Raw genomic sequence first — 21,379 nt, 5'->3', positions numbered from 1 at the left:
ATATGTGCTGCTTGAGACGATTTGTTTTTTTCCCCCCTAGAAATTTCTGTACGCTGAATTTTGAATAGATGTATATTAATCATTTGTACCTTTGGTTATCCTACAAGTGTAAAAGCTATCAACATGTACAAAAAGTGCAAATTAGAAGAAAAATCAAATTTTAAATTGAAAAAAAAAAAAAAAAACTAAATGCTTTGCGAGGATTCAGTTTCTCCTAAATTGCACTGAATTAAATTTGTTTTTATGTAGTATCGTACAGAAATACGCATTCATACGTAGTTTATCCTTCTGCTTTAATTAGTGCAGCACATCATCTGGACATGATATTACTAGTTTTCCCATGTTAAAGAGCTTTTCTCATTTTATTTGATGATCCTGAAGAAGCTCTGCATTGAATAATATGAATTGCGGTTAGGTGGCCTACCTAGTCAGTCCAGTAATTTTATTTTGTTAGCTGTAAACTGATATGTTACCACTTTGGAGGAATGTTCGGGATCATTATCCTGCTAAAAGGTCATTTTGTTCTGGCAAGATTAACTCAATTCCTGATGATCTAAATTTTTTTGATCTATAATTCCATCAATGTGCAAGTGGGAGACGACGTCATAGTGATGAAAAACTCTTAAGACAATTACTGATCGTTTCCATGCCTCACTGTTGGGCGTATGCACTATATGGTCGCCATCAGTTCCAAATAAACACCTTGGATTTGCCTAAGTCAAAGGACTTCGCACAAACCTTTTGTTGTAACCAAACCTTTGGTTTCGTGTTCGTTTGAGAATTTTAATAGAATATTAATTTTCTTTGATTAAGTGAGGTTTTTTTTTTTTTTTTTTCAGGCATCCTTGCCGACAATCAACATCAGGGTGTCCGAAAAAGACTTACTGTTTTCAAAAATTATAACGGGAAAATGGTTAATGATAAAAAAATGATTTTTGCAAAACATTCATGTGGCGGGCCATAAGTTTCGTCCTTCAGTGTTAAAAATTTTAGTTCAAAATTTTTTCAATAGATGGCGTTGCAGATAGTAAGCCTCGAAGTCAAAAAAAAAAAAAATATTGGAACTTACTGATATTTCTTCCGATTGCAACCGGCGGCAGGCATTTTGAAAATATTGCTGTGTAATTCTGTTTATTAAAACATTTTTCGAAAACTAACTGTAATTTTTTGTCTTTCGTTGATTTACGGTCTTACAATCTACAGCGCCATCTATTGGAAAATTCTTTAACTAAAATTTGGAATTTTGGGGGACGAAACTTACGGCCCACCTTATGAATTTTGTGGAAAATTTGTTTTTTTATCATTAACCATTTTCCTGTTATAAATTTTTGAAAACAATCAGTCCTTTTCAGGACAAGCTGATGTGGATTGTCTGCAAGGATGCCTGAAAATCATATTATGCTGTCCTAGCACCAAATATGGACCGTGAGTTTCTCCATGATTCTTTAAACAACGTTTTTGTTTAGGTCAGCTATCGACCTCCATCGGAAGCATCGTATGTTCCATAACATTCTTGAAACATAAATACGTAGTACTACTATTTTGCATATATGCGCAACACTATTTATTTGGATACAGCTCGTATGGTAAGAAAATACCAAAATTGAAATCCAAAAGCCAATGTTTTCTAAGCGTAATTCCTCAGTTTCAGTCCCCGAGAAAGCAGATCCCGTGTTTCAGTAACAATATCACATATCTACTCCATAAATTCTCAGGAAAATAAATTTAAGTTTCCTATATATAAATAAAAACTCTTAGTAGTCATTTTACGACTGCTTCAACCAGAAAGCACATTTTATGATGGCCCAGTTCATAACGAATGAAAAGTTATTTCGCATGAGATACATCACTAAAATAGGGCACAATAAAATAGGTCTTTTCCAAAATTCACCACAATGTTTTTACTCGCTCATAAAACTGTATTTTTAGTGTCAGACAACTCTTTGATAAGCAATCGACAGATGAAAATGGCTGAACATAAAGGAAACTCATGCTTAAGAAGAGTTTTATAATGCTTTTCGTAATAAATGTTTTGTGATAAGTTAAAAACTTAAAAGATTAACAAAAAGAAAAAAATCATGTTTGCAGTTTTTTCTGGGGAAAAAACGAGAATGAAGGAAAAAGAAAAACGATAAAATCAGCATATGAAGTAGGGGGACATGGGGCAAAGTAAAATAGTGAAATATTTACTTTGCTATTAGCTCCACCTATCTGGTAATATTTTAAATATGTGTAACATATGTAGTTTATTCCAGTCAGGAAAAAATACCGCCAAAGATTAAAGCATTTAATAATACAGGCAATTAAAAAAAAAAAAAACTGATACTCATATTGTATTATTTTGTTGTAAGTAAAAAAATATTTTTGTTACTATTAAAAGAATAAAGATTTTGTATTAAAATTTTAAATATTAATTGATACCTCCTAATATTCAATGCAATATTAATTTAATTAATATTAAGCTTATTTTTATTTTAAATGAATTGTACCATTAGTCAAGTACAGGCAAAGGGGATGGGGCGAAGTGAAATATGTAGTTTGTTTCCTTTACTCACTCAATCATTCAATATAAATCACTTACGTTTTTATTTTTAAAGTAATTCATTCACATTCCTTCATGTAGTAATCAATTATTTATTCATTCATTGACTTATTTTCTTATTCATTCATTCTTTTACTCGCTCATTTATTTTTCTTTATACATTAGTTGATTTATTCATTAAATTATTCCTTTATTGTGTCATTATTTTTTCATTAAGTCAATCAACCTCTTGTTAACTGATTTTTTTTTTTTTGATCAAAAATATGTTTTATAATCAAAAAGGAAGAATTTCATAAGAAAAATTATTTTTCACCTGCTCCACGAAGAAAAAAAGCGACAATTTTTCACTTTCTTTTAAAATCTCAAGTTTGCTGCCAAAAATAAAAAAAATACTGTTTCAACGCAAGTTTTATCATAAAATATAATGTTCTTTCTTTATGTACTGTAAATTTTTAAAAAAAAAATCCAATTTTTTTCTTTTTGAAAAAGCTCAGTCATCTTAACCATTTCATTTTTCCTCACATTCCCCTACAATCTAACGAGACTGACGATTTACACGTGAAAGGCCCATACACTAAACGCGAACGATCAACAGCTATGTTTCATGAAGTCTATTCGTTCGAATCTTACGCGCCTCCTGTGTGTGTAAACAGTTAGTCTGACCGTGACCTTTTTTTTTTAATTAAAATTAAAAAATAAAGAGCAATGCTTCGTAGTGAAATTTCACATAAAAATAGAAAAGTTACAAAGCATAATTAAAATTAAAAGAAGCACATGGCAATGATTACCTATAATGTGTCAATTTTCAGTAGTATAAGCATTTCTGAGACGGCTGAAACAACATTAAAAAGGTGAATCAAGCACCAGTTCACATAAAAAAACGGTGAACAGTTATGAATATACTTATTTCAATGTTGAAATAGGTCACTTAATTTGACCTAACTCTTCATTATCTGAAGGTGCAGCAAGTAAAACTAAAAATAATAATAATAATAATAATAATAATAATAATTTAAATTCTTAAATTTTGAATTCATATTATATTTTTCGCAATCACGATTTACGACACGACCTTACTTATTGGAGTTATTGTTTCTAGAAACGGCTCCTGTCCCCCAAACCTGTCCCTCCTCCTGAGCGGTTACGTATGTATATTGGTGGGTGAAGGCGTGTGTGCGTGCATGTGTGTGCTTGTGTGTGTGTGTGTGTGTGTGTGTAGACCTGTGTGTATGCACGTAGACGTGTGTGTGTGAGTTTGTATGTGTGAGAGTGCGCATGTGTATGAGCGTGCGTGTTTGTAGGACATGGACACCACCGACCAGGAGCAGCGGATTCCGAGGGACAGCGCTCAGGACCAGAGGCCGGTGGGTGGTGGTGCTGCAGAGGCGACTGGTTCATGCTGAAAAAGAAACCAAACGCCAAGAACGGTGAAGTAACAACAATAAGCCAATAAACAATCGTGATTGCTCAAAAAAAAAAAAAAAGCAAAGTGTACAGTCTTAAGTAAACACATTCGCTTCTTTAAAAAAAAAAATAATGTTTTACTAGCATTTTTGAAAAGATATGACTGAAGTAGTCCCATCAAAATGAGTAATGAATGAATAATTACTATTGGTTTCCTCACATTTTTAGAGAGACGAAATTGAAAAAAAAAAAAAAAAAAAAAGAACTAAATTAAAAGGAAGTTGTGGAAAGAACGCGTTTTCTTGATAATATTCAGCAAATAATTTGAGCAAATCATTATCCGTGAAATCAATACCAAAAGAGCCATAAAGTTTACCTGTGAAAATCAACGAGGGAAAAAATACGTGAACGAAATTGAAAAATAATACGCCGTTGTGCTGTTCTCAAAAAGACGCAGACTTAACACATGTGATTTGATAATAACGAAAAAAAAATGTAACGGATGTGTGTTATTTTGTTAACAAGAAAAAAAGAATAAAAAGGAATGAAAATTGGTTTCAAGTTGGAAAATTAAGGGCATTTCAAAAAGAGTAAAACATTTTTGCAAGAAACGTATTAGTGTTTGCGTGATTTTTAAATGTGTTGCTTTGCAATCGGGGGGGGGGGGGGGGGGGTGAGTTGATGCCACAAATTTCCGCAACAGCTGACCGGTGTGCTAGGTAAGTCATTGCTATATATATATGTAATTTCTAAACATTTAGATATCCAATGTTCCTAGTTCTATCGCCCAGGGATTGATTTATCCCACAGAATGTGATCGGATTGTTGTCCATATATGTCGATTAATATTTTAGAATGCCTGACGGTGGTATTGGGGTATTGGTTTTCGATGCCTGTAAAATAGGAAATAGATATGATCATCGGAACATCGTTCCGTTAATGAATCGCTGAACAATTTGCATGTTACAAAATTGGCTTGTGACATTTTTGAAAAAGCAAATTTGACTGATGGCAATGACCATTTAATATGGTGGAAAAAAAAACAGTGGTGAAACAAATGACGTTAAAAAAAGAAAAATAACATAGTTTTAAAGCAAATGACAAAAACTGAAGTTTAAATGAATTTATAACCAAATGCAGTGGAGTAGGAATATTTTATGCTTTTGTTTCAGATACTCAAAATTCCTGCTAGTGTAATAGGATAATAGGGAATAAGCAGCGAATCACATGGTTTTTTAAATTCTCGACTTTATCTTAGTATTTCTTCGGGGGGGGGGGGGGGGGTTGTAGGTGCGATACAATATTAAAATTAAAAAATAAAATCTTGAAGAGAAAGAAACTTTTTTCATGGGTCATTATTTTTGACGTATCGTATTTTATCAGAAAGAACAGTTTTCAAACAACGCTATGCATATACAGGCCTAGGCTTCTAATTAAGAACTAGTTCTAAGATTCAAAGTTTTACCCATTAAACTCATGTATGCAGATTGATACAGATTTATGAATAAATTTTACGTGAATTACCTTAAACAAGCATAAAAGCACAATTAAATTAATTCTTTTCATAGAATTACGTTCAGCCGAATAGTTACAGTTAAATATTATTTAAGAAATTTTTCAAAAGTTTCCGAGAACCAGAAAAATAAGATGAAATTTACGGAATATGATTTAATCTAGCTTGAAGTGTTAAACAGTTTACATAAAGAATCAGTACTTAAAATTAAGTTTTGTTGGAAAGCAAAATGAGTTAGCCTTTTATAAATATTAAAATCGGTTTTTAATACTAATTTGAAACTCGTAATTATAGGATAACCAAGATAAAGTAACACATTCTAAGACTAAAATAGCTTATGAACTTTTTAAAAAATGCATGACTTATTTTTAGTCAAGGTGGTAACATTTGGTGGGCTTAAAATTTACTACTTTTGAAACAAGTTTTGACTGAAGTAATATTTCTTGAAAGAAACTTCAAAGAATGATTAATTCACGAGAGTTTTCTTGGAAGAAAATTTGTAACAGGTTACGTCGGAAATGTATCGTGAAAAGAAGCATAAATCATATTTGTTTTCATGGGAAAACAAGGTTTTAAAAACGAAACCATTGGAAGTTAATTAGTTTGGTAATTAGAAAATGTGTAAAGAGCATCCTTAAAAGTTACGTATGCAAACGGAAAAGTAAAATGCTAATCTCTGTACAAGTATACAGAAAGGGGTTACGTATATTGACCCAAAAGGCGCACATTAAATTCGCATTTGGCTAAGCACAATTCTGTTTTAAAAAATGTATGTATAAGTGTACAATGCATAATCCTTCTCTAAAATCTTTTATTCTGGTGGTTTAAGGCAAACTTTTAAAACTAACTTTAGGACTAATTTTGAAACACTTTTTTTTTCTTTTATAAACATATTTTCTATAATATCACTATCTATTTTTTTTATATACTTTTTCATATATATATATATATATATATATATATATATATATATATATATATATATATATATATATATATATATATACATATATATATATATATATATTTTTTTTAATTAGTAATAACCTTTTCTACAACAAAACAGTGCAGCATTACGTTCTAAAATTTTCGATTTTAGGATTTTGACTTTACAAGTTTTCATAAGTGACGATTGCATTTTGGCCACGTTCGTTAAATGTCGTCAATGCGCGCGTTTAATTGAGCGAGCACTTTAAAGAGTTAAAAAAGTTGCACTCGTAAGCAAAAAAAGAAAAAGAAAAAATCAATACAATAGTGATATCTGATTTGAATTTTTGCTGATTAGTATTTGGCGCCGTTTGCATACCAGGACTTAAATGATTTTTTTTTTTTTAAGTAAGTGCCAATGTTAATCCTATGAATCCGAACAGTGGCATGTTGATTAGGGTGGGTCGAAAAAAGAAAATTTTCGCTAAGCAACTTCTAATACCAAAAAAAAAAAAAAGTTGTGTATTGATATTCTAAACATAGGAAAAATAATTTAAAAAAAATAAATATTTGTGTCTTCAGATCGCGCATTGGTAGAAAAGTTAGAAAAAAAAGGTAAAATTTATCAATTTTCAAGTATTTTTATAAAAACTGAAATGTTAATTTTTTTGTTCTAATACCGTTTAAATGCTTTCCTTTAATAGTCTTTTCATATATCTATCAAAATACTTACATTCCTTTACAGTTTTTAGTTCGTACGTGAGCCTCAAATTTACGTGAAATTAAACAGAAATCGACCTTTTTAGCTTATTTTGCATTTTGCAGTATTTCTTCTTTTAGTTACAGCTATTTTTACAATAAATGTGCAGTATACAGCTGTTTGCGGAAAATGATATTATATTTTGTTCCATTGACTGCCCAGAATCAACCCCATGTAGGTGGTTGCACTTTGTGTTTCACCAAGCAATTCCGAAGAAGAGTTGTTATTTACAGGACTCGACTTATATATTTGTAAAGTACCATACATTCACAACAACTATAATATTTTAAACAAGTTTCTACATTTAAATCAAGGTTTGAGTTTGGACTGGTTACTCAACTGCGCGCGATGATCGCGAGCATAAAATTTTTCACATTAATCCATATCTTATCTCATACCGAAATACCCAACCCACCGACTCACTAACCAGTTTAATAACCTACAGCCATTATACAGCCAAAGTGTAAAAGATGAACATTAAATGAATTATTGGTAAAACTGTTTTCGTATATTAACTATGATTGAACTCAGTCGGACGAAATCGAACTTTTAAAAATTGACAGAAAAAGCGAGCAAAATTATATTTGATGGACTGTCAATGTAAACAGAAGCAAAAGTGTAAAACTGATCGCGCTCTCTCAAAACGAAGAACTTTCAGTCATTAACATTCCTCAACACCTGCTGAAGGAGTACTAATGCTACATATTTTGCAAACTAAATTACTAAGCTCGTAAATTATATGTTTAAAAACTATGGTTCGAAAAAAGGAAATTTAAAGAAGAGAACAAACTTCCGTGAACCTGTACAGTTATTAAAAAATACAAAATCTACAAGTCAGGTGTCTGATGATCTTTAAAACATCTTGGATCTGGTGATCCAAAGAAATGCTTACTTTGACATTTTTAAGAAATGGTTATTGGTCATGGCATTTGACTAGAGGCACAATACAAAGGAATTGGATTGCACTACGGTGTACAATACAACGCAAAAGATTATCCATCAGGAAACGCTTCTATAGCTATTAGAGAATTTCTTTCACCAATATTAAGATTTGAAGCTTCAAACTACAACAGTTAAAGAGTTAATTGATTGACCAACGTGTTTATACTTACCTCCACTTGAGTGATGAAGTGGAAAACAAGGAAATTTTATTACTTCTAGGAACTATACATTTGCTTAAGTATGCATCCTTTAAATTTCCGTATCAAACTTGGGCAATTGAAAGGATTGTGGAACTGGTCAGTGAATTTACAGAAGTTCATTTGAGGTATTAAAACGCAAGAAATTGATCTGTATGATAAACTTTATGATCGCCAACATTAATGCCAAATCAATTCCGAATGTCTCCTATTTTTGCCTTTAATGAGCTGGTCTTAGTTGCCTTAAATGTGGTGGTGCCTCAGTTTTGAAAACCGTACCAAAGGCTAATTTTTCATTATTTCATGGAGCTGTACTGTAAAATGTTTTTGTGTATCTGTTTTAGTAAATTCTATCAGGAATATCTGTATGTAGGGGAAACCCGGCTAAAGTGGATACACCGGGAAAAGCAAATTTAGCCTATAACTCCCAAATAATTAGTTGGTCGCCTGCCGCGTTGTCATAGCAACGGTCGCCTGTTGCCGCTCCGTGTGGGGCAAACACGTCGGGACGAGTTCCCCTCACGCGACGCCAGTGAGCGAATAAAATATGTTTTGGGGAAAATAATATTAGTTAACAGAGGTTAGTGTTTCATTTATAACTTTAATACTATTTGTGACATGTTCTTTGTTATGAGTGGGATTTGATTTACGGTTATGTAGCTTTCAACTACTCGCAGACGACTAGTTTAGATGCTCTGGTTTGTTAGTAATTTTTAGCAACCTCAAAAATGTACCTGAAGGGCATAGCGGATTGGGCAAAGTGAATACCATATTCACTTTGCCCTGTCATGACACGTCACTTCATCTGAACCTGGAAGTCCCTCAATATTAAGATATCAAGACAATACTACCATTGAAGACCGTCCTTATACTCCCATGGGATCTGAAACAATAGAATAAATCCAAGGCAATGATGTTCCCGCCGCTTCACCCAAACCTGAAAGTTCTACGAACTACTACAGTTCTTCAGTTTTACTACCTATTCCTCAGCCTGTTAAACCAATAACAACACGTAAACAAAAACTACAGATATCTACACTCCCTACAAGTACTCCAGTAAAGGACAGTCAGAGACAAAAATTTGAAAAATCCAAAAAGTCATGAAGTAACTAGATGAAGTTTCGACTTAAGCTTCTCAGAAGACTATTAAAAAGAACAAGTACCAAAAAGTCTAATCAAAAATCTCTGCTACAAAACATAGGACTGCATAAGATAATGATAAGACTAAGGAAGTATAGAAATTTGATGATGTAAGGTGCATTTTCTGTGATAAAATGTTCATTGAAGAAGATGATCAGCCAATGGAAAACAGGATACAATGTGTTTGTACTCAGTGGTGTCATAAAGAGTGTTCAGCATTCGAATATGGTAATGATTTTGTTTGTGATAACTGCAATGATTAGTATTGTAGAAGAAAAATGTTTTTTTTTTTCTTTTTTATATGTTCCTAAATTTTAGATATTGATTTTTTTAAAAAATTTCTTTGCTTGTTACAATAATTACTGCAATAATTAGTATTGTAGGAAAATGCTTTTTAATATGAGCCTTTAATTTTCAATGCTTATTTTATTCCTAAGTTTAGTTTCTTTGTTTGTAATAACAACAATAATTAGCACTGCAGCAAAAAAATGTTTTTAAATATGTTCCTTTTATTTTCGGCGTTTATTTTATTTTTAAATTTAATTTCTTTGTTTGCAATAACTACAATAATTACCATTGTAGCAAAAAAATGGTTTTCGGATATGTTCCATTAATTTTCGATGGTTATTTTATTTTTAATGTTTAGTTTCATGACAAATAATGTTGCTGCTCGCTTTGCCCTAGTAACGAATCCACTTTACCCGGGGTGTTGGGCAAAGTGGATATTTATGCCATCGTTGAAAACTGGCCTTATATCTAATAGTGTAATTAATATTAAGGACAACTGTTATTGCATTACGCAAGTTCATTAAATGAAGACTGATTATAAACATTTGTTTCAATTTCTAAAGTTATAACTAAACGAAAATAATCAAGAAAAGCTTATGGTATTCACGTTGCCCGGGTTTCCCCTACATTTAAATAATGATCAAATTTTCTTTCTTGTCAAATTAGTTTTATAAGTTTAATTTTAATCCAAATCGCTATATCTCAAATTATTATTATTTTTTAATAATTGTTCTGTACCTTACTACGAATTATTCTCAACTGCGCATTTCTATTAAAGTGTCTTTAATAAATAAAATTCAAAGTTATTTTGTAAATTCTCATATTATTTATAATAATGCAGGAGAATATGGCGACAAACAAGATGCTGATGAGCAGCATGCACACAAACTCAGAACCTGACGGATGAAAACAACATTTTTTTTTTACAAAATGAATATTTTACATTACATTTTGCATTTTAAGAACGGTTACACAAGTTGCAGATGGTTCCTTTAATACTACAAAATTACAACGCAGCGATTAAAGAAAGCCTATCAGAATGGGTTGCTGCGTTGTCACTGCGACACATATGTTGCGACGGCAATCAGCAATTTTATTACCGCTTCTTAAAAATACGACCATATGTTCAAGTATGATTCTTGCTTGCTATGGTGTTCTTGAAGCTCTTTGTACTGAATAAAGTTCCGGAATAGCCTTCATAGAGTAAAGTATATTTAAGACAGCTTAAAAGTTTGATTTTAAACGTAATTAATGTACATGATCAAGAGGAAAGAAATATGCTTAAGGAGCTCAGAACGTAAACTGAGGCACAACTTTAAGCAAACACTCAGTATGTGGTGATGTTTTTTTTTTTTTTTTAAACACCAGAGTGTAAAAATGAAAGTGAAGATTAAAATGCTGTTGCAAGTGTAATTGGTCAGGGTTATTTCTCAAGGGTTATTATCAGGATAGGGGGCGGGAGGGTCAGGCAAACCAAAAACGTTTAATTAGGCTCGTATTGACTGCGTTTTAACAGAGAATATATATATATATAATTTTTTGAAGTGCAAATTAATTAATTAATAAGCGCAAATAGTTGTTTTCTAATTTTATTTTTGTGTTACCGAATAATAGATACATCCCGTGTAGGTGTCTTTACCTGGTGAGTTTTTCGCTTAATCATGTTAGCTTCAAGTGACAAAAACCAAAGGCACCCCCTAGTCGATGCTTTTACCTACGTAAGGTTAAGCTAAGTGAGTTTGCGCGAAAAGCAACATAAGACTAATTACCTATCAATGTTTTGCTAAACTATTCAAATATAATTGTAACATCCTCTGTTGGTTATACAGTTTCATCCTTATTTTTGACCTCCCCCCCCCTTTCCGCTAAAAGTCAATAACCTTCATGAAATTATCCTTGAATATTTCTGAAAAATTGGGAAACCTCCATGGTTGAAGCCTGTCTGGAAGCTTCAAGGGAAATTACCTCGGTTAAATGTAACTGATTAGAACCCTCCTGATTTACTAAAAAAGTTCCAATACAATATTGGCCGTTGCTAAGGCAGAATTGCAAGTAAGTACCTCCTTTGCCTTGCAATGACGCAGCTATCCAGATACTTATTTGCCCTTATTCAGCGTGGTCAATCTAGACGGGCCGTAATCGAACTAAAGCCGACTCACTTATTAAATACGCTCAGTCAATCTTTGAACAGCTAGCTAAAAATATTTTTTTAAAAAATGAAAAATCTACATTCGTTCAATTTGTAGCAGTGCAGGAAACGTTGATGCAAATATACTTGATTTTACGCGGGAAATAGATAAAAACTGGTGAAATCCCGAAACGTTGAACGGAAATACTCAGTGACGCGTCGTTTTTTTTTTCAGTGTATGTTTTAAATTTCAATACATTAAAACTAATGAATGAAAATGGAAAGTAAAAAAAAAACATTACATTACACGTTTTCAAAATCTAGTAAAACACTTTTACAAACCGTTTTCCTTTACCATTAATACTATCATAATCTAAAGTATAAGTTATTCAAGCTGATGCCAAACTTATAAAGATATTTTGAAACCTTCCAAACGAATAAATAGTCTATTGACTTGATCCTGAATTTTTTTAACCGAAGAACATGGTATTATAAGGATACATTATTCATGACTTAGTAGCGGAAAATGCTTTCTTCTAAAAAATGACTCCAGGAATTTAAGAGAAAAATAAAATGTACGTAGGGGATTGCAAGCAATTTACGTTGAAAATAGGGTAGAGCTTTACCGGAAAACTAATGCTGAAAAATTTTATGATTCTGATAAAATACCGTAAGCTCTAAAGTCTTTAAATTTATTTTTGAATAATTAAAGAGATCTTTGCGTCGTACCTGGTGTTATATTACTTAAACTTTAAGAAAAGAAAAAGTTATAGTTTCTGTACATGAAATCCTTCCTTTTTTTTATTTGAGACGTTAGTTTACAAATTAAAAATATAAATATAAAATAAAAGTTGGTGATTGTGAATTATTTTAACATGCGGAATATTTTCAATCTCGTTTTTTTTTTTAATGAACATAAATTATGCATAAGCTGTAACGTCAACTTTAACTACATTTGGGCAAATGCTTAGTTTAAATTTTTTTTCTGTTCACTTTCAATGTTACAATTTATCAATGGGATGCTTCATTAACGTACTTTCGTAAATAACATAATCCATAGTGTTCTTTTGGCTGTACTGTGTACACATGTAATAACTGCTAGGTGGTTTAAACGTAGGGTAGACCACGGCACGTTTACGCAGTGCCCTTTTTCCAAAACGAGTTATAACTGGAGAGACAACAGTCATACTAGATTGATGCTGCTCCCTAGCAAATAGGGTCTGGTGGGGGAAAGTGGTCAATGGGGTAAAGTGGTCAGTCGTCAAATAAATGGCTATAGCTTAGAAATAAATGTTCGAATGAATGTGAAAGTTTTATTATAGAGTAGTGTGGTAAGAAACTACATTTTGAGTACAAAATTTTACAACTGGCAAAATGTTATTCGGTAAAAAAAAAGTATTTTGTGTCAGTGTGAAAAGTTTTTAAATCTAAAGACCTGCTTCTTTGGGAAATTTTGTTTGTTAGAATTATGAACAGATTGACTGCATAGGAAGCTTCCTACATGTCTCAAGAACTCATACTCATGAACAGTTAGCTGAATCTATTTTAGATAATATTTTAGAACAATTTTAGTAAGATGGGGTAAAGTGGTCATAATATTAGGCTTAACAAGTATTGTTCTTCTAATGTCACTTAATCATTAAGTATAAGGCAGATATGCATTAAATATTAATTTCACTTAATATGTATTGTTTTTTCAGTAAATGGTGTTAAATATACGAGTATATGCGTAAGTATACGCATATACTCGTGTAGGCACGTATATAGACGTATTCACATGAATGCATCAATAAATACATATATGGGTATCTGCAAGTATTTTTAATCTATACAGATATACATTTGACTATAACGTATATACTCATTTATGTATATATACACTTATATACTCAGGTAGACACTCATATACGCGTACGTACTCGAGTAGACACTTACATACAAGCATATGATATACAAGTATACAGGATGAGTTTAAACTTTTAAGTTAATTATTAAAAGGTGTTAGAGGGGAGGATAAGAAGGAAGAATCACATAAGGAAACAAACACAATACTGACGCGCTACATGCACGCAAAGTCAGAAACTGATGGATGCAAAACTGGTCAAAAATTTATTACCCAAAGACAATTTTACACAACATTTTAGGTTTCAAGAAAATTTTAAAGCGATTGATGAAATTTGCGGCCTGCAGCTGTGATATATGTGCGTCACAATCACAAAGCACGCTCTATTACAATAACAAGACTTTTGAAAAACTTTCATCAGCCGATGCACCTTTGTTGCGATGCTTGTATTAGAGCTACAGGCCGTAACTTTTAACAACTGCTCTAAATATTTCTTAAAAACTAAAATCTTGGGCAAAATCATCTTTGTAACAAATTGGTGATTTGTTTTGCATCCATCAGTTTCTGGCACTGTGTGCATGTAGCGCGTCAGCAAACGTAAGTTCTTTGTAATTCTTTACTTCTTATCCTCCCCTCTCACACCCCTTAGATTTTTGCCCAAGATCTTGTTTTCACTCTGTATGCAGACATGTATATAAGCTTGTATACTCGTGTATACATACATGTACTTGTGTATACACGTAAATGTACGTATATACGTCTATACAGGTATATAACCATGTTTGCACGTATACATACGTATACGCGTGCTTCACGATGTGAGTAGACACGTACCCCCAAACATACACTGGATGTATCCACGAATTAACTCGTGTATACCCGTATATTTGTGTATGTACACATATATATGCGTGTATACGTCTACTGTACACGTATATACTCATGTATGCACGTATATACTCAAGATACAAGTGCATACACTCATATGATGTTCGTTTACACACATATATACCCGTACATACACGTGACACGTATATACTCGTGTATACACGCATGCACTCCTGTAGCTTATCACGTATACATGCTTATATACACGTATATGCTTGAGTAGGCACGAGCATGCATGTACCTGATGCATACATGTACCTACTCATATATGAACGTGTTTACTAATGTTTACACGACACGTATATACTCGTGTATACTCACATATGCTTGTGCATATACTTGTAACTATAAAAATAAGCAAAATATACAAATATTAGGGTTGTTTATAATGGTTTTGCATCTGTTTTTAACTATGACCACTTTACCCCATGCTATGACCACTTTCCCCCTCCCCATGGGGTAAAGTGGTCATAAATACAAAGGGAAAAGAAAGGGTTATAATGCTACTTAAATCAATATTTATTTTCCTAAAACTCAATGTACCGTGTTCTTTAATAATGCAATGTAAAATAAAAACAAAAAAAGTTTAAGTTTTTAAAGAATTTATTGAATTTATTATTCACCTAAGTTGAAAACCTACGATTTTATGACCACTTTACCCACCAGACCCTATTCTTACAAGTTTTTGAGCATCAGTCGAGCTTCAATTTAGCATGCGGATGGGAAAATCTGTTTTCTACCAAGTTGAGTGAATTTTGTGTTAAACGTTTTGAAGCTTATTGTGAATAAATATTACACATTTGGAAACAAATAAATATATAAAAATTGGCCGAATTTTTATATTTTTTAAAGAATTGTATTTGTATGGAAAGAAAAGTTATTAAATTTTGCTTCACGTTAAAAATAAATCCAAACTTGCCGACGGGGCACGTTTACGCATTTTCATAGCTGCACATTTACGCACATTCTTTTGTCTTATTACTCCGTCTTATTTCTAAACGGGGTTTCCAAACGCTTTTTTCGCCCTATATTGTTTCAAACCTTCAGTATTTTCAAGTTTAGTTTTGAAAATCACCCTTCATTTTTAATTAAGTAACAGATTCGTATCTTATAGCTTACTATCATATAGTATTCAGTGTTGTCTTCATGCCTGATCAGCTTATATACTCAATGCTCAATTTATACTCAATTCAACCTGAAATACGAGTACATTTTCTTTATTTTAATGATGGTAAGACATTACGTCTAAAACATTAACAGAACCACGTCATACGTGAAAATAATGAAATGGGTTATCGATAATCCAAGTATTTCTCTTACTAGGCCTTCCACATCGTCATATATCGACAACCCCAAGTGAGACCATTTGAAAAAGTAGGACCAAAGCTTAATAACCTGGAAAGGAAAAAAAAGAGGATGCTCACAATCCTAACTGATACTCCGATTAAAGATGATCTCAGTCAAGAACAGTTAGAAGCTACGAAGATAAAAAAAAACATAATGGGCTGAACAAAACACAAAGGCGAAATTTCTTTAAAATTCACAAGTTTCTATTGAAACAGAAATAGAAAAAATCAAAGAAAAAAGTATGAAACCAAAACTTGCGACAGGTAAAAAGTTAGTACGCTCTGTAAACAGGAAATTAGTGAACGATTCTGTTCACGAAGTAGCAAATTGTTCAATTGTTCTTGCATCTATTGTTTGAAATCACACAACCAATCGAAAAAAGGACAAGACAGGGTTCAATGTCTTAGATGACAAAACGCAGTCCCATGAAAAATATTCAAAATGATTTTGCTACTAAAATCTATCAGTGATGAAGAAGATGACTAAATAGTTTGTTTTTAATTAGCAATAAGCCCTATAATCTCTGTTTAGCCTATAAATTGCGCTTTAATTAATTATTTGAGATTTTCTTGTTTTCAAAGTGTTTTAAGAGAAATAAAACTTTTAAATTTGGATAATAATTTCACTTACTCCTTGTTATCATTTTTAATATGCGTTAACGTGCCCTACTCGATGCATAAACTTGCCCCGTGTTCATGGAAAGACTTCGAAACCGACTTGGACTAAAAAAACATTTTTTTTACGGTTAGAAACATAAGCTGAGCAACAACGAAACATACAAATTTTGATTTCATTAACTGCTTCATAAAACCACTATTTCCTCAGTATAAAAATTGGAAAATTCATTGAAAAAAATCAGCGCAAACGTGCCCCAGTCTACCCTACAGTTGAGTTCTCAATTACCCGTGAAAATGCAGAAAACCGAATTTGGCCGAACGAAAGAAACTCCGCACAAAAGACCGGTTGCGCAAGTATTCATAATAATCGGGAATTTAACAAACTCGGAAAGTTTTCGGTTGATATTCAGAGGAGCTTTCAAAACTCCACTCTATTCGGTTTTAAAATAATTGAGTTAAGTTTAAATATGAAATATAAAATCAATACTATTTAATTTCACATATCCAATGTACCTTGACATCATCCTGTCATCTTAGTCTTCTTTTTGTAAAAATGATTAAAATATTAAACTATCCAATCCCACAGTGCCTTTTAAAATATTTAAATTGCTATTTATTTGAAAGAAATTATAGCTGGTTATTTAGTAATAACTCGATAAACAGTCCCAGAAGACCTGCACTCGTGTTACTTTTTCTGAATTACGAAATATATCTCATGTAGCATGGGATAACCAAAAGTTTACCATTTAGATTTCTATGGATTTTACATGGTGGAAATTGGCAATGTTCCGAATGTTGCCAAAACCTTTATAAAGGGAAGTCAATCATGTCATAACTCACACATCTCAGTCATATTTCCAAAATAGTGTTCTATGGTGCTCACTTGTGTATCAATACAATTTACCCACTGCTGGTTTCGACATAGACATGAAGGTATTCATGCTTACATAAGTCCAACAGTTTAATTTTTAAATGATTAATTTGAATAATATCATCCAAAATTTCATGTTAATGCTTCAGTGTCGCCAATACCGATCAAGTACCATATCCCTCAAACAGAAGTGGTGATCAATGTGCCTGTTTGGCACACCTGCTTCTCTAAGGATTTCTATACTCTTTCTTAAAGTACGACAGCTATTCGTATGGCAATCGATTACGTCTCAGAAGCCCGTCAGAATACCGTCCTTGTAATGTGACATATTCGTTTGAACAGCACTAAAGCGCCAGCAGTAATGTTTTACACGCTTCCGGCAAAATAATTAACCTCTAAAGAACAACTACTGTTCCATACAATGAATATTAAGAAACTAAAGAATACAAAACTAAATTTGTGTTCCTCGGAAAAACGAAAGAAAATAAAGAAATGAAGTAGCATACTATCATCTGACAGTTTTCTGTAATGACTGCTAATGTTTAAAAAACGTTTAAATTAAATTGGAGCTGAAACTGAGAAATTAAAAATGGTTATATAGGGAAATATGGATAATTAAGCCCGAGTATAAAGTTTATTAAGTTTTGCTTCAAATAAACATTCATCATTGCCTCTTGTGATTTTACCGTTTGATTTTACTGCTAAGATTATGGAACGTCAAAAGTTCGCGTCAACTGAAAAAATACTTCCGAAAAAAAAATAAAAAAAGCGGTACTAACAACTAAATGTATTTAAAAAATATTGAAAACATGAAAATATTTAAAAGTAAATTTTGTTTTTTGGTGCCAGAAACATTTTTAATAAAGCATATAATGTTATTTATCAAAGTTTCTTCAGCTAAGTTCCAAGATATTAATAATATTCATACAGAGTGGCAGGTTGGATTGATAAGAAATATGTAGCTAATTGATCCAATCACTTACATGATGCTGGGAGCCTTTTTGGGATAAACGTATAATATATCAGGATTTATCATTAAGAAGTTAATCTAAAGACGTCATACCGGTTATGATCATTAGCTTCTTTAGAAATGATTGAAGCTGCTAACGTTGTTAATACTTTAGAATGGAGAAAAGACGGGAAAAAATCGTTTTCATTGGTCTTGTTTTCTAAGGATTAATCATAGCCGTATGACATTAATTGATCATTTCCGCGTTTTATGGACGTCAAAAATAGTGGAACTAAATTAAGCGTCTTTGTGAGAAGAAATATAAAATGCTTTAGCATGTACTTGACCAGCGATTTCTTCGTTATTGATGGAGATGTGTTTTGAAAACTCGAAATGATTTTATTTGCAATATTTTAATTGTTTTTGTCTGCTGTGTGAATATTATTTAACATTTTTTTCGTTGTCATGCCCTTCACATTAGTTTAAAAAATATACTCTGGTGTAAATATTTTCTGGAAAATACAGCTCAGCTATTGCAACCTTGTGACTTTGGAGTAAAACTGCCCTAGTTGGAAAATGTTTATGAATAAATTTATCACATTTTCTGCCTCAGTATTGAGAATAGTTCTTTTAGTTCCGGATTTATACTACACTAGAACTTACCGCAGATCTCAAAGTACTGTTAATCAAAAGTAATATTGCATCAATCTCAAACTACCTAGTAGAATAAAAAATCCTTCTGTTTCTTAAATGAAAGTTTGCAAATGAAAATCAGCACTTAAATTGCTAACTGCGTCAAAAAAGGATTTACGTTATGTATCTTCCTCTTAGGGATCAAATTCTTTTTAATCATAAATATTTTCGCACAATTATAATCAATACCACAACATCATGCTGTATGAATAAATATGCAATCAGTATTTTGGAAATAGGTTTTCGGTTTGTGTGTTTTGAGGATTGACCAAGTACATCAAATACGTTTTGTACTTGAGAGCATGATGTAAAACAAAAGCACATTTTTAATGCATAATTAAGTGCATTAAATAATATGAAGTATTTAAGTATATAATAATCACTCTGTTGTTAACAAAATATGCAATTTTTTGTTAATAACAAAGTAAACGAAGTGTACATCGGATTTCTTCACTTTACGATACAGTAAATGAGCAACTCTGAGCTTATGCTTCACCAAAACGACTAAGCAGAATAGTTATTCAAAGAATAAATTGTTTTACCTCCCGAAATCTATCATAAAAGATCCATATTTTACCTTTTCTCCAGCAGCTGTTGCCTCAGATGTCCCAATGTGCTTACGAGTCATGAAGAACCCTAAAAGACCAGTCATTGATTCAGTCTCGCACAGCTGTCCAATCAAGAATCTCATGACAAGGCTCCTTCCTTTTCGAGGAATAAAGGATGTTCCCATTTTTGTTCCTTGTTAACATTTTTTTTTCCGGAACTAATGAGGAATTTGTGTCCAAGTTATGTTTCGCAGATTAGCATAATCTTCTTTTTCCAATATGTTTTACAACGCTTAATTGGAGTGCATCATGTTTGAAAACACGTTTAAAATTGGTTTTTATAGCTATTACTTTTCTAACAAAATATCAATGCAAAAAATCTGTAGTAAAACGTTAGTAAATACGAATAATAGTCTTTCAATCAATGCTTCATCGAACTACAAAATACTAACATTTCATTTTAGTTTTCAACACCATCGACAAAATAAATAAAACACAATTTACGTGATGACTAATGAAGTTACTATTAAATTCGACGAATAAAATCATTTTACCTTTACTTGTTGCCAAAAATTTTGTGTTAAAACTTTAAAATTTCGATGAAAGAGTTCCATCAGTTTAATAGTGTACACTGTAAAACAATGTGTAACTCCGTAAATACGGTGGAAGCATTTTGCATTTTGTATAACCTTATTCTGGCGGATAGCTTCCTCCATAGCAATGGAGTAACTTAACTGATAAAACTGGTGTAACGTATGAACGTTACACCAATTTTATCGGTGAAGTTACTCCATTGCTATGGAGACAGCTAATCTGTTTAATAGTGTACACTGTAAAACAATGTGTAACTCCGTAAATACGGTGGAAGCATTTTGCACTTTGTATAACCTTATTCTGGCGGATAGCTTCCTCCATAGCAATGGAGTAACTTAACTGATAAAACTGGTGTAACGTATGAACGTTACACCAATTTTATCGGTGAAGTTACTCCATTGCTATGGAGACAGCTAATCTGTCACTGCTTTTACTGAGTAAGGTTACACATTTTTTTACAGTGTATGTCATGTTAGTTTTGTCTACCGCATGAAAAAAAAGTGTATTTAACATTTTAGTTGTGGTCGACACATTAATATTTGACGTTTAGAACGAAATTCAAAAAAAAAAAAAAGAGCTGATGTGTGCATCACATGACTTCCTTTTACTCCAATTTAATGTCATTTCCCAATTACTGGCAATTTCAATGTGATTCAATAGTTTTCTCTCTAAATATCACCAACAGTGGCCAAATTGAAACAGATTAAAAAAAACCCCGCCAAATTTGTCAAAAAACAAGTCTTAATAAGACATTAAGTTGATAAATGGCCATCAACACCCTGTTGACGCACAAAATAGGCAGATTACTACAAACACGTGCTTCAGGGTAGAGGGAACCCTTTTTTTCAATGCAAAATAGTTTTTGGATGTACAGACATCCGGTAAAACATTACCTAATTTTGAGTGTTAAAACGATGTTGATTGTCATTCACTTCTCTGCACAAAAGAATTTATTTCTTGCATTGATGTCTTTAAAAGTTTCTTTTATACTTGAATATTTTTTGTCGTCAAAAAAACTTTTTTCTTTTCATATTCTCTTATATATTCTTTTAAAGTTAAAAGAGTTAAAAAAACTACTTGCCTAAATAAGCTTACGCGTAAAAGATACTATTTAATAATTCTTAAATTAATCATTCTTTTTATGCAAAAATATGCTCAAAAAAGGTACTTTATTGTTTCACCTTAAAA

At 32.0% G+C, this 21,379-nt stretch overlaps 1 protein-coding gene across 1 annotated transcript in view; it reads right to left on the bottom strand.

Annotated features, from left to right (window-relative positions):
• LOC129218091 (hemicentin-1-like) overlaps positions 1-19,782 on the bottom strand; it is a 116,782-nt gene extending 97,000 nt beyond the window's left edge. Inside the window, exon 1 of the mRNA XM_054852288.1 lies at positions 19,592-19,782. Within this exon, the coding sequence (XP_054708263.1) occupies positions 19,592-19,782 (191 nt within the window). The remainder of the gene's footprint in view (positions 1-19,591) is intronic.
• Between the last annotated feature and the right edge of the window lie 1,597 nt (positions 19,783-21,379).

Source organism: Uloborus diversus, chromosome 1 (assembly GCF_026930045.1).
Source record: "Uloborus diversus isolate 005 chromosome 1, Udiv.v.3.1, whole genome shotgun sequence".
In the NCBI taxonomy this organism is placed as follows: Eukaryota; Metazoa; Arthropoda; class Arachnida; order Araneae; family Uloboridae; genus Uloborus; species Uloborus diversus.
Note: the sequence above shows the minus strand (reverse complement) of the source record. Positions and strands in the feature narration are given on the sequence as shown.